Genomic DNA, 14,321 nt, shown 5'->3' on the forward strand with positions numbered 1-14,321 from the left:
CAATGGGCTTAAATTACATGCACAAAGGTACCGGCTGGATATTAGGAAAAACTTTTTCATGGTCAGAGTAATTCAAAAGTGGAATCAGCTGCCTAGGGAGGTGGTGAGCTCCCCCTCACTGGCAGTTTTCAAGAAGAGGCTGGATGAATATTTGTCAGAGATTCTTTAGGCTGATCCTGCACTGGGCAGGGGGTTGGACTATATGGTCTGTATGGCCCCTTCCAACTCTATGATTCTATGATTCTATGAGGTATTCACTAAGAAAATTTCTGTTTCAGTTTTGTATCCAGGGCTTCCGAACAAATTTCGTTCTATTATTGGTTTGTTCCAGGTGGGCTCGTGTCCGCTTAGATCTAATCTGGATTTCCCCCCGTTTTCATGAGTTTTGGCCATTGTGCACACACAAGGCAGGTGTTGGCTGTGCATGTGCACATACATACAATTCTTTTCAAGGGGGAGAGGGAAAAGGAGTCTCTGGGGCAACTGTTTTTTGCACTTAACGACGACAGAATCTCACATAACATACTTCTCTCTCCAAATCATCAACTTCCTGAGTTTGAGCACACACACAACACCTGGTTCAGTTTTATGGACCCTAAAAATGCTTTGGGAAAGGAATTAAGGTGAGTGTCAGGCAGCTGTGCATGCACACACTATTCTTTTCAGTGGGGTTGGGGGGTTGGGGAAACAATGCTTTATTCACGCTTAACCAAAAACCACATATTCATTACCATTAGTCCCTCCTCCTAGTCCAAACACCCATTGATCAAACAAGTTTCTCTTCAAGCACAAAATACATACGCACAACAATGGACCCTGAAGAAGGCAAGTGTCAGCAGGCACACACAACAGCAAGAAACTGGCTAGAGTGGCAAAACAATAGTGGTGGGCTGGCACCTAAGTAGGAGAGTGCTCCATTGCCAACCAGTGCTGCACAGCAAATTTTTTAAATTCTTGCTTTTTGACAGTGCCAATAAATTACCTTTGCATCCTGCTGTTGCTTGTTGATGTCACATTTCCCTGTGCTTCGTAGTTGCATTCCTACGATGAGGGGTGAATCCCTCCTCAGGAGGAGCCCCCACCAGAGTTGATTTGGGTGGATCTGACTGAGCTCTGTCATCAGCTCTAATTATCAGCTCTAATCTTTGAACTCTGGAACTGAAAAGCCCAGAAAGAGCATTGTATTGCTCTTCCCAGGATTCAAAATCAAGACCAAAGTACTCCCAATAAAGACCTTCATGTCAGCATCAGATTTCTTGTCAAAGTGGACCTGCTGTCACAGGGGACAGACCTGCTGGAACTGTGACTGGCACTTCACTTGATGTCCTCTGCCTCTGAGTGCCTATTGTTCTTTGAAAATTACTGTGTTTTTAACCAGGGTAGTCCATGTAGACCACATTACCGTGATCCTTCGTGTTTGTCTGATCCGGATGTATTATTTTTGTTATACATTCTCTCAGCCTTTCTGCCAATATTGAAGCAAATAATTTATAGTCCACGTTCAATAACGAAATAGGTCTATAAGATTGGGTAACATTGGATCATTACCTTCTTTGTGAATTAAGGTTGCATGAGCCTCTTGCCAGGGTTGAAGTAAAATCTTATCTTCACTTATTTTATTCATCACTTTTTGAAGTGGCAATATCAACTCTTCTTCCAAACATTTGTAATACAGTGCTGTTAACCCATCCGGACCTGATGCTTTATCTTTTTTTCATTTTCCTTATTGCTTGTGAAATCTTCTGCACTATGATATTATGATTCAATAGATCTCTATCTTCTGGTGTAAACTTTGGAATTAATGTATCCTTAATATAATCTTCCATTCCTTGTTCGGTTAGGTTTACTTTTTTACATAATTGTGAAAAAAGAGGTAAATTGTTGATATCTTTTTCAATATATCTAATTCCATCAAGCTTTTTCATTCCTACTATCCTTCTTCTTTTAGATTTTCTTAAACAATGGGCCAAAAATCATCCCTTTCTTTTGCATGTTCAAAATATTTCTGTTCATAAAACGTAATTACTTCTGCATTTCTTCAGTTTGCAGCATATTCAATTGAATTCTGAGTTAATTTCTATTAACGTTGACTTCTTAAGAGATTTTTTATGCTGCCCTTCCAAAAGTTGAATTTATTATTTCCAAATTTCACTCTAATCTGCATACTATGAGCCTCTGCAGCAGCTGGGAATTCAGAGATTGGAGGAGACCCTCTCTCCTCAGTCCTATGTGTGAGCCCACAAGGAGGTTGCTTGCTGGCGATTTTTTTGGATTTGGAGTAAAAGCGCACAGAAAAGGAAGGGCAGATGTTTGGTTTCCTTCACAGGAAAGGAAGTAGATAGAGTATGACTTTTCTTTATCTTTTACCAGTAAAAGTGGGAGACTAGACAGTTTATCTAGTCTCCCTTTCTGAATAAAACCATTAACCTAGAGATTAATGGAGGAGTTGAATTAAAGGCAAAGTGAAGTTTGACAGAAAACACAAAAATCTAACCAGATCAGTCCTCCCACATATAATACTGATCTGGAAAGATAGCTGAGGCCCTGGACCTACAAAGGCCCTTCTCTTCCGTTCTCTAATCCAGGGTTAAAAGTTTTAATCAGAAGAGCCCAGAAAAGAAAGAAATCTTTCAGGCAGAATAAAGTTTCTTTTGGTGCTCCTTGGCCCATTATCTTTGGAGGGTTTCTTTAGTCACAGTGGTGGCACCTAAGTGAAGGACAGCAACAGCAGAAACCCACTGAAAGGGCAACCTGGTTCACACCACACATGTCTACATCCTCCTCGGTACAGCTCAACTTTAATAATCCTTTATTATTTCCAATTGTCACCCTAATCTGCATAATATGAGCTTCTACAGCAGCCTGGGACTCAGAGGTTGGGGAAGAACATTCCCTCCTCAAACCCACATGTGCATGCCTGCATGGACATTGCATGTTGTTGCCAGCATTTTCCCACATTGTGTGTAAAAGTGTATAGAAAGGGACTGGCTAGGTGATGCTGATGGTGCCATGCCATCTCCAAGTACAAAGCACTGCTCCCTTCCCCTATGCAAAGCAAGCCTTTTTTGAACTGATTCCTACAAGGATGAGCCACTCAATGCCAATGTCATTGCCTGGGAGGTGTTGAAGACAAAATGCACTCATGCACAACATGCACATCCCCCCCTCCCACCAACAGAGTTACACTATGCTTGGGCCTGGTCTCTCTCCTTGGGATTCGACTGATTAGTTGCCATTAAGGAAAATACTGCTGCCTGCTGCTGCCAGCCCAGGGGCAGTGCCTGCCCATGCTGTGTAGTAAGAACTGAACTGAAATACATGCACTTTTCAGGGTGGGGGAGGAGTAGCTACAGGTTCATTTCCTGATTTTGTTCCACTGTTCCAGAAGCTGCTTTAACAAGCCAAACCGTTTCCAGGTGTATTTTTGGCTAATTTCTTCCATTTTGCACATTCGTATGCATCAGCCACAAATCTTAAATAAATAAGAGCAATGAAAATGTGTTTCATTCTTACAACAGCTAAGATGCCGTCTGGTACTCCCACATGGTTGCCTCGCAACACACTGAACTTCAATTATAGCATTAACTGATTTTTTAACAGAGTAAAAGGGCATACAAATACCACTTTCCTCTGGGCATACAAATGCCACTTTGGTTTCTTTTTTTCTTCTAAAAATGTTATACCAATTAGCAGTGTAAACATCAGAGTTAATGAAATGCACTAGAAATCTTTACTAAATCCTATATGCACAAATATGCCTGTCTTCAATTCCATTATTGGTTTGACAATATAATTTTATCACTAACTCAACAATAACAGAAGAGCTTAGTTGACTTTACAGCTTTCTTTCTAAGCATTTGGCCAAGTTCTGCCCTGATCTAGGTGTTTGTCATTTAAGTAGCAACAATACTGAACTACAAATGGAGGAATCCAGCTTAGACTTGGACTTTAACAAATTTTCAAGGGGCAGCATGGAGCAGCATGTCTCTATGGAGCAACATGTCTTTACGTGGAATATCAGTGGTATAATCAAGAGTATACTATCAACTTATTTTAAAGAATGGATACAAAGGGAGAGATAATATTACTTATGTCATCCAAGACATCTTGGTCAAAACTAGGATCTTGAATTGTATGCCAAGAAGATTACACAAAGTGCATGTAGATCATAAAAAACTAGTACGCTGTGGGCTCCCTCTATACCACACCTTTCTACACCAATAGCAACCTCAGACTTTAAGGGAATCCTTCACAAAGCATGTTATAAAGATAGACTAGTCCTGAATCTAAAAGACGGGGTTGCAGTCTAATGCTGTAACCTGAAGTATCATATATAACAACGGGTTGTAAAGTATCTAAAAACCTTAAAAACTATAGGAACAGAATTTCATCTATGACGTAGCACACATGAGTATGCATAAACTTTCAAGGTTACAAGATATTCAGATCAAAGCTATTTTAATATTGAATGGATTTAATTCCATTAGCTTATTAGTATCAGTAAACAAGCAGAAATAGCACTGAATGTCATTACATCTGATTATGGCCTCTAGTCTTGTTCAACAGCTTTTTGCCTCATTGTTTCCTATATTTGATCAACAAACTAATCACATTTGGAAAATACAAGTTTTGTTGTCCTAGGAAGATGGTACTTAGTTGAAATTTTCCAAATGGCTGAGAAGCCAGACACTGTTAACCTTGTTCTCCATATTTGTACTCCGTGTTTGTACTGGAAGTTGCTCCCTGTTCTCCAAATCTCTTCACTTAGTTTATCTCTGAGCAACCAGCACCAATCCCCATAATTATTTTAGGAGTTAGAGGGCTCCTTAAGAACCAGTATGGCCTACTAAATTTTGTTTTCTCGAGCCTCATCTCTGTCACAGTGGTGGCTTTGAGTAAGCCATTAACAGGCTCTGTGATAGAGGTGTCTTCCCAGTGAGAGTTTTTATGAATTCAATTATCAGGACTTCGGTTGCTAAGCATACGGTAAGCCCTCGTTTTGAGCCTCTGGTGGAGGAACGGATAGAAATTGAAATGGTACAAAAGGACTTAATAACTTTGGATGATTCATTGACAATTATAGGAAGCCTGCCAACTAAGTGGTTCCAGAGAAGGAAAATAAACTTACAGATTCTATGGATTCTATGGCTCAAGCTCCCGGTGGATACCTGGCAAATTCCTTGGAGGACGGACTTCTGAGTTCATTTGGAAATCTATCCCAAAGTGAACAGCACGCTGTCTTTGAAAGATTGGATTTTGTAACACAGAAGTTGAAGGATACTGTAGAAGCAGAAATGCATCTGCAGGATGAACCGATTGTTCTGGACAGTATTTTTTTTGCTCAGGGGAGTAAGCCATTATATCCCAGTTAAAATTCCCCATCTCTGAAATGTGAACATCAATGACCTGTCTCAGAGTCATTGTAATGGGGAACATAATAAAGATTGTGAATTATAAATGCTATATAAATGATTAGAGAATGTGGCCGTCAAGGAGATAACTTTTTTCTCATTATACATTAAGACTGGATCTGTAGTACTACAACAGCAGATAGAAATTATAGCAATCAGTGGAAGAGTAATTAATTTTGTGTTTCAACCCAGAACCCTTGAATGCTGGCGAGTTTTCAAGGGTTTCCCTTAAATCTTTCATTACACAGTATTATTGATAACGGCAGCTATATTCCCTGCTGATGAAAACCTCACTTTGACAGTTTCTGCTTAATTCTAAATGTTGCTGTAGATCTTTGACCATTTACAGAGTGGCTGTAGTATTTCGTCTCTCTTCGTTGTAAAACAGTGGTAATTCCAATGGAAAATCAAAATGATAAACTAGATGTGACAATTGTTCAAATTGCAGCCGAATGCGGTCTGTTACTATCACTGTAAATCATCTAGAATGCTAAAATGGATTCTACATTGCACCAACTGGCTTACCAAAAGGTCCTCCAATGACCTTTGTGGTGAAGAGTTTTATATTATTAAGTGCTGGCTGGAAAATCAGAAACTGATACTGAAGTGATCTGGCTTTAATTGTGTACACTGGAGCAGCCAGGAATGCTTTAAGGAAACAAAAATAACATGAAAAGTAAATTAGATATATAGCTGTAGGCCACAGGTGGCTAGAATTTTGTAGTCTGGTTTTCCAGTATAATTCTAGCAGGTTAGTAATCATGCATAGCATAATGAATGATGCGCTGTCTGAGTATGTATACTATGAACGAGTCACACTTAGTTAAAGAATGTTTCTAATGTTCAACTGGACTAATTTTTCTGGTTCAGCAGGAGAATCCAGACAAAAAAACCCTTGATTTTAGCTGTGTGTGGGGAGTGCAGAGGCATTCTAAGTTCACTGTATAGTGTTCACAGAAAGATTAATAAAAATGAACTGAAATTTCCCTAGCAGGTAAGATTTTAGGAATATTGTAAAATATAAATATATATATATATATATACATAAGCAGACAACAATGGCTCCATTTGTGTACCTATTTACAAGTTTTTGCTACTAAACTGTGGCAGTGTGATCCTGCCCATTTTCAGGCTATGGATGACAGGCAGATAGATCCCTGAACCATTGTAGCAAGAATCCAGGCTCTTGGTTAAATGGTTTTATTCAGAAATCAGATCATTTCCACAGATATGTCCATAGGATTACTCAGAAGCAAGGTTAGCAACTAAGTGGTGAGAAACAGGTTGACAGGAATGGCAACACGTGGGAAAACCCTTCCTCTTAACACACACATTTACTCCTTCCCCCTCCCATCAGCAACACAGAACTTTTGGCGCAAACTCGTCCTGAGAACATCTCACATATTTGCACTATCAAGTCTAGACACCGAGAAAGCAGGAGATCAAAGTTGAAACATAGCAGAGCATGGGAGTGAGCAGTATAAAAGGTCAAAAGCACTGAGAGCTTCTACAGTTCGTTAGATAAGACACCTGCGACTTCAATAAGCCTGTGAAAGCAAACCAGTTATGGAATTGGCAATATGCCATCTGGTTATAGCACGAAACATTGGTTCAGAACAACAGGTCAGCATCAAGCATGAAACAATGGTTATGAGCTGACAACAGGTCAGCATCAAGCATGAAACATTGATTCAGAACACCAGGTCAGGATTAAGCATGGCATGGATGAGGCACAGACATGACACCCATGATTAACATATATGTTCTACTGATTTTAATAGTAACCTTAAGGACTGTAAAGAATAAAATGAACTTTGGATAAAATGTACCTCTTGCTTTTGTTGTTGTTTCACATTTCCTTACCTGTTTTGACATTGTTTTAGTATTGTCAGTTCTAGCAAACATCTAATAGTTGTTTTTGAAGTCTTGAGGCTACCTAACCTGCCTTATCTATACAGTAGGCATTCTGGAAATCCCAGAATGTGTAGGAAATTTGCATTTCACACACTGTAAGGTGCAAATGATGCCAGAAATCCCACATAATATTATATTTCAATTACCTTAGATTATTACTTGTGCTCACAGATGTTTATTAAGCATTGATGTGGAATACAATAAGCTTCTCATTCAACGTTCTCTTAAAAAGAAGAGGAAGAAAAATACAGCCAATGTATGGATATATCTCAGCCTAAGTTGATCTGGTATAACATGTAGAGAAATGCACAGTAAGAAAAAAACATGTTAAGTATGGGAGCAGAAGGAAGAGGAGATACAGGAGTGTTAAAAATGTAAAATATAGAAATCCTACAGAAGATGGGAATGGTACACATAATTAGAGGAATAGCACTGACATCCTAGTATAAAAGTTGATCATACTTTTACATACAGTTGTTCTATCATTTGTGTTTAGGTGCCAATTATTCATCTTCAAACCCAGAAGAATAACTGGATAGTTAAACATCCAGTGATCAGTCTCCATTTTTCTTTTATTCCTCATATCTATGTATAATTTGTAGCCTCAGTACAAATTAAACCTAAAGTAGTTACACTACATATATGAAAAGTAGAAAAGTGAAATGCTGAGAATGCTCACCAAGCAGAATTCTTGTGCCTAAAATGAGTTAGGTTGTGATTAGGAACTCTGGGTGAAGACCTATGTAACATTCCTAGTGTGGTAGAGGTGGTTTGAACACACATTCCATTTACTGCATTCCAAAGTGTTTGCTTTCAGGGCAGAGAATGTGTATTCAAACCACTTCTACCACACTTAGAATGTCTGTCTGTCTTCACTTCAAACTGAATGGTCATTATGTAAATAATATAGTCTTTGACACCAAAAGATGAAGATATTGGCAACCGCAGCTGATACTAGTGTCTGGAGCGTGAGGTACTTCCATGATGATTCCAGTGGCCCTGAAAAAAGACCATGTATTCCAGAATATTTAAAATCTGCCTCACTGGTACCTTACATATTTGGGCTAGAAATCGTTTACTGTTAATAGCTGTTACATTTGTATCCTACCTTTCCTTTAAGAATCCTAGAAGAATATTTTATCTTTCCACAAATCTTATGAGATAATTAGGCAACTATGTGAAACTACCTGTAAATTTCTAGATTAGTACTTGGATTGCACATATTCCAATCCTGCATGCTAGCCACTCTGTCTGAACAAGTATGCCTCCTAAATGGTTGCTGCAACTATCAAAACACATGATAGAGACCTCTCAGATCTGAGATTATATTTTGCGGATAACTGTTTGGTTTGGATGAAGGTATGGATACTGTTAAAAAATAGATGATTACTGGACGTGGAAGGGCATGATCTAAAATTTGGGTGGCATGGGTATCTATGGTATGACAAAGTTAAAGCCAATGCAGAGTTTAATAATCATTATGTAAGGCGTGCAATCCTGAGAGTATGGAATAAATACAAACTTAGGTTTTGTTTGAAAATACCTCTCTAGCTGTCATCACAAGAAGCCCATTTTAGAAGGGAAATGTTTAGTCCACCTAAATGGTTATCAGGATTTATTGGAATTCTCTCAGGACCAAGTTAAAATTAAATCAAGAGAGAACTTAGCAGCAGAAGGGCACGCCTGTCAGTGGTTTCCATATATGCAAATTCTGGAGAGATTCAAATTAGACAAGAGTCATTATGATTTTGAGAAATTTAAAACTGAATTTGAAATAGCCCTTTGTACAAATGATGAACATGTTATTTCTAAAATGTATAAACTTTTGTTGAGGTTTGAAATGGAAGAAGAGTAAGTAAAAGAATGTATGATTAAATGGGCGAAAAATTGTGGACATGATGTATTAATGGAGCAATGGGAAAATATGTGGACAAGAGGGCTGAAATTTACGTTAAGCTCCAATATTAAAGAAAATTTTTACGTTGGTATATGACTCCTGAAAAATTGGCTAGAATGTATAAGGGGGTGTCAAATGTTTGTTGGAAATGTGCCAAACAAGAAGGGACATTTTTTCATATGTGGTGGACATGTAAGAAAGCAAAGAGTTTTTGGTTGCAGATACAATCATCGATTCAGAAGATTTTGAAGATTAAACTACAGCTGAAACCAGAGACTTTTCTGTCGGGAATAACGGACAGCCAGTTGGAAAAAAGCTTTAGAACACTGTTTTTATACTTTATTACATTGGCAAGAGTACTTTATGCCCAAAAGTGGAAAACTCCAACATTGCCTACAGTGGAGGAATGGGTGACAAAAGTTTTGGAGTTTGTGTCAATGGCAAAACTTACTGCATTGATTAGAGAAAGGACATTAGTTAACTTCTTGACTGAATGGAAACCGTTAATAGACTTTTTGCATGAAATGGATAACAAGGATTTGATGACATTTGCATTTATAGATTAAGAAACATGAACAATAGAAAAAAGAGGGGTTTTGTGACTAACCTAGAATAAGTGTGACTCTAGAAATGATATATACTTGTTGCGGAGAAAATCGGAACTCAACTTGTAGTGTAATCTAGGTGGTGGTGTTGTTGTTTTCTTTTCCCTTTCCCTTTTAATTATATAGATATATGTATTGTTAGTGTGTCATGTTTAGAATTGTGTTTTTTTCTTATTCTCTATGTTTATTGTTTATTATGTTATGGTGTATAGTTTATAGTTTAAATAAAGAAAATTTAACCATAAAAAAACACATGATAAAGAGAGCCTTTATACAGCCAAGTTGCGTAATCAAAAACCTTTGGACATATAGCCTACATGCTTCTGAATTATCTCTTAGGAGCTGATTACATGATATGTGAATATGAGTTGGGTTGGGGAAACTCGCAACCCAACTTGAATTTCACATGTGCTCACCTTATAAAGTGGGCGGGGATCAGCTCGAGAGTGCAACACAGCAGGAAGAGGGGCTTCAGCATTCCTTCCGTTCTACCCCATGTACTTTTGCCACACACAAAAAAGGTTGTGTAGGCAAACTGTTTGGAATGGTGAAGCACCTCAGTGCTCTGGAGCTGATTTGGCCACCTTCACACTTTTTAAAATTAGTACTGGTTGACATGTGAATCACAAGTTGGGTTGGGTATTCTCACATTTCATAAATTGGGTAATCAGACCCTTAGAGAAAAGGTGGGTTATTGTGAAATTATGGGTCTCTGTTTGATTTTCTCTGTAATACATGCAGGCACACGAAGCAAGATTCTTCAGACCCTCAGGCAACCAAGAATGAGGACATTATATTAGAATATGAAAAAATAAAATGATCTACTTACTGATTCTGTTTCTTATCTCATTAACTTTTTCTCCCAGGGATTTTGCTTCCGTAAACCTAATGACAAAACAATAAAGTATAGTAAAATTAGTGATAACTGGTGGCATAGCACACACACGCACATTACTGTGACTTATCCATTAAGTTACACTGAATCTGGGGCAGAGGCAATGTTCCCTCTAAGTCGTGTAGTGTTGTGAGCCAAAAATCTACTTCATGAGCCGAAACAACAACTTGCATTAAAGTTTTGAGCGTGCTTCCTTTTTTTTAAAAAAAATATATTTCAGTCTACAAACATACCAAACATACAACATAAACTATGAACTACTTCAATTTGTATTGTTTCTCACTTAGAAACAACAATGCAAGTAGTCATTCACACATGGTTTCTAAATATCAAACTAAATCACTCTGAAGGTAAAGTTATTAATACCTCTTCCCAACTGTTTGATATACAAATATAAATATATTTGAAAGTATGTGCTAAGGTCTGCATCCCATCCTAGGCACGTTAGCCTTCTCTATTTCATTAAGATTGCAGTAGGTAGGCAGAGATTTACAGTATAATTCTGTACAAAGTAACTCCAGTCTAAGCCCATTGATTTCTAGCCTCAGTAGAATCCAAAAACAAAAACCACGTAATACATTTTGATTACAATCAAAACAAATTAACAATAAAAATCAGTTGTCCAAGTCCATCTAGACCCATTAGGTGAAAGGGCCACAAAAATCAGAGTATATATCTATATAAAAATGGATGTGTTATGGCTGAGTGCAAAGCTGTGTTAGTTTGTTGCTGCAAAATAAAGCAAACGTCCAGTGGCACCTTAAAGACTAGCACATTTATTTCAAGATGAGCTTTTGTAAATCAGTGCTGACTTCTTCAGATATGTGTGGAAATCAACCTGAGAATCATTCTTACATTTTCATTTTCCCACATAATGAATCTACACTTGGCTCATGACAGATTTCATCCTCGAATCTCCGTCCCACCCAACCTGCCCCATAAGAAAGATTCTAAGTTGTATTTTCACATCAACTACCCCTCTCATTTTCATTTTAGACAGAAGCTCAGGAATAGAGATGGGCACGATCCGTATTACGAACATAAAAAACCCACGAAAATGGCGATCGCGCGATTGTGACCCGGCGGATCGTGATCGTCCACAGCCCATGATCCAGCAGTCGGGAGAGGCCTGGATCGTGGCGTTCGGGCTCGGTTCGGGGATCCAGACACTCAGGCACCAGCAATGTATTCCCCTGGCAACAGAGCCAGGGGAATGCCTGAGCTCTGTTTGCCCTCCTTCTGTCGCCCTGGAAACCCCAATGGAAGCCCAGCTTTCCTTGATCAGCAGGGCTTCCTTCCAACCATGGTGCACCAAAGCAATCACAAGCTGGGAGAAGACACTCAGGGGAGTGAGAGGGAAGGGGGTGTTCTGTGTAGCCATGGGCACTCCAATCTCATCCCTGCAAACCCTGATAGGCAGCTCTGATGGCCAAACACAGACCCCCTGTGTTGCTGAATGGGACGCATGCTTATAAATAGCCGTGGTCTCCCAGGCTGGGTTTCACTTTCTGCTAGCAGTGGAGTGGGACAGAGCTCTTGCTTGCTACTTGCTAGCCTTTGGAGAGAGGGAGAGAGACTGAGAGAGTACAATTGTGCTTGGCTTTAGTGTATAGGGATCTATCTCCTCTGGTTCCAGGGCTGCTGCCTGGCTCTGGGGCCAAGCTCAGTGGGTACCTCGGCTGAGGGCTCATCTTAGTGCCTGATCGGGTCAGGTCTGTAGGATTGGTGGGCTAGGGCTCTAGTCCCTCCCTCCCTCTGGTGCTAGGGCTGCTGCCAGGCCCTGGGGCCAACCTCAGGGGGACCCCAGCTGAGGGCTCACATTAGTGCCTGATATGTTCAGGTCTGTGGGAGTGGTGGGCTAGGGCTCTAGTCCCCCTCTCTTTCTGGTGCCAGGGCTGCTGACAGGCCCTGTTGCCAAGCTTGGTGGGTACCTCAGCTGAGGTCTCACATTAGTGCCTTATCTGTTCAGGTCTGTGGGAGTGGTGGCTAGGGCTCTAGTTCCTCCCTCCCTCTGGTGCCAGGGCTGCTGCCAGGCCCTGGGGCCATGCTCGGCAGGTACCTCAGCTGAGGGCTCACATTAGTGCCTGATCGGGTCAGATCTGTGGGAGTGGTCGGCTAGGGCTCTAGTCCCTCCCTCTCTCTGGTGCCAGGGCTGCTGCCAGGCCCTGGGGCTAAGCTCGGTGGGTACCTCGGCTGAGGGCTCTCACTGTCATCTCGTTCTCCTCAGTTGTTGTTTGCTGGCACTATGAGGCTCCAGGTGGGGGACAAGAGTGGTGTGGGGGGAAGTGCAGAGATTGTCCCGGTTGCAGCACGGGAAGCTGTTCTGCGCAGGGCTCTGGAGCAGCAGAGACTCCCACTCCCCCAAAATCACCAGTTGAGGCTGTGGAGGAGGCCCAAGAGCTCTTGCCGACGGCAGAAGAGGAACTCCTAAAAATTTTGGGGGAGGAGGAGACTGAGGGATCCTTGGAGGAATGGTTTGGGTTTGAGGAAACCTCCAGCCTGTCCCAATCCCAAACTACCGGTGCTGCTGTCCCTGCCTGCAGTCCACCCACCACTCCTTCTTCCATTGCCAGCACCATGGCACAGCCAGCAGCAACCCTTCATCCTCCCTCCCCTGGAACTGGAAGCGGGCCACAATTCAACAGCAATGTTTGGAGGCACTTTTGGGCCCTTGGTAATGACCCCCGTGTGGTGCGGTGCTGCGTGTGTGAGGGCCTGGTGCGCAGGGGCAATGACCCGCAGCACCTGTCATCTTCGGCCCTGACTCAGCACCTGAAGAGGCACCACCCGAGCCTGTGGTCTCCGTCCTTGGGCAGCAAAACATGTCTGATCCGGGATCGGTGGGAGGGTCTCCAGAATGCACCTAGAGCAAGAAGCCTTGCCCCGAGGGTGCAGAAGGCTCAAACAGGCCTCCCTGGGGCAAGTTGTTCCATCGGGGTTGGGGGTGGTGCTGCTGAAAAGGGTGAGGTTAAGGGCTCAGGAGGCGGGCGTTTGTGTAGTGGCGCAGGCGATCACCCTGCAAGGCTTCCCCCTGTCAGTCGTGGAGGGCGTGGGCTTCCAACTGCTGCTCCAGCACTTTGTCCCATGGTTCCCGATGCCGTCACAGCGCACCGCTGGGCATCAAGTCGTGCCCGTCCTGTATGAGGCAGTGCGAGACATGGTGTGCAGAGACCTGCCAGCCGCCGAGGGCAGAACAGTCCACTTCCCCTCCTCATGATGACACATCCTCTCCCTCCCATCCTTTCTGGCGAGGCAGGAAGGTGGGTGCTATCGGTGACCGTCAGGATCGTTCTCGGTGGGAGCCTCAAACGAAGACACGCAGTTGCTGGGGGATCTTCCCCCTCCCTCTCCTCATGATGACACATCCTCTCCCTCCCATCCTTTCTGGCGAGGCAGGAAGGTAGGTGCTGTCAGCGACCGTCAGGATCATTCTCAGTGGGAGCCTCAGCCGAGGACACGCAGTTTCTGGCGGATCTTCCCCCTCTCCCTCCTCATGATGACATGTCCTCTCCCTCCCATCCTTTCTGGCGAGGCAGGAAGGTGGGTGCTGTCGGCGACTGTCAGGATCGTTCTTGGTGGGAGCACCAGCCGAGGACACG

At 41.9% G+C, this 14,321-nt stretch overlaps 1 protein-coding gene across 1 annotated transcript in view; it reads right to left on the minus strand.

The window, feature by feature from the left end:
• KIF6 (kinesin family member 6) overlaps positions 1 to 14,321 on the minus strand; it is a 439,256-nt gene that overhangs the window by 161,123 nt on the left and 263,812 nt on the right. The window contains exon 15 of the mRNA XM_054999529.1: positions 10,657 to 10,712. Within this exon, the coding sequence (XP_054855504.1) occupies positions 10,657 to 10,712 (56 nt within the window). The remainder of the gene's footprint in view (positions 1 to 10,656; positions 10,713 to 14,321) is intronic.

This window comes from Eublepharis macularius, chromosome 1, assembly GCF_028583425.1.
Source record: "Eublepharis macularius isolate TG4126 chromosome 1, MPM_Emac_v1.0, whole genome shotgun sequence".
NCBI classification, from domain to species: domain Eukaryota; kingdom Metazoa; phylum Chordata; class Lepidosauria; order Squamata; family Eublepharidae; genus Eublepharis; species Eublepharis macularius.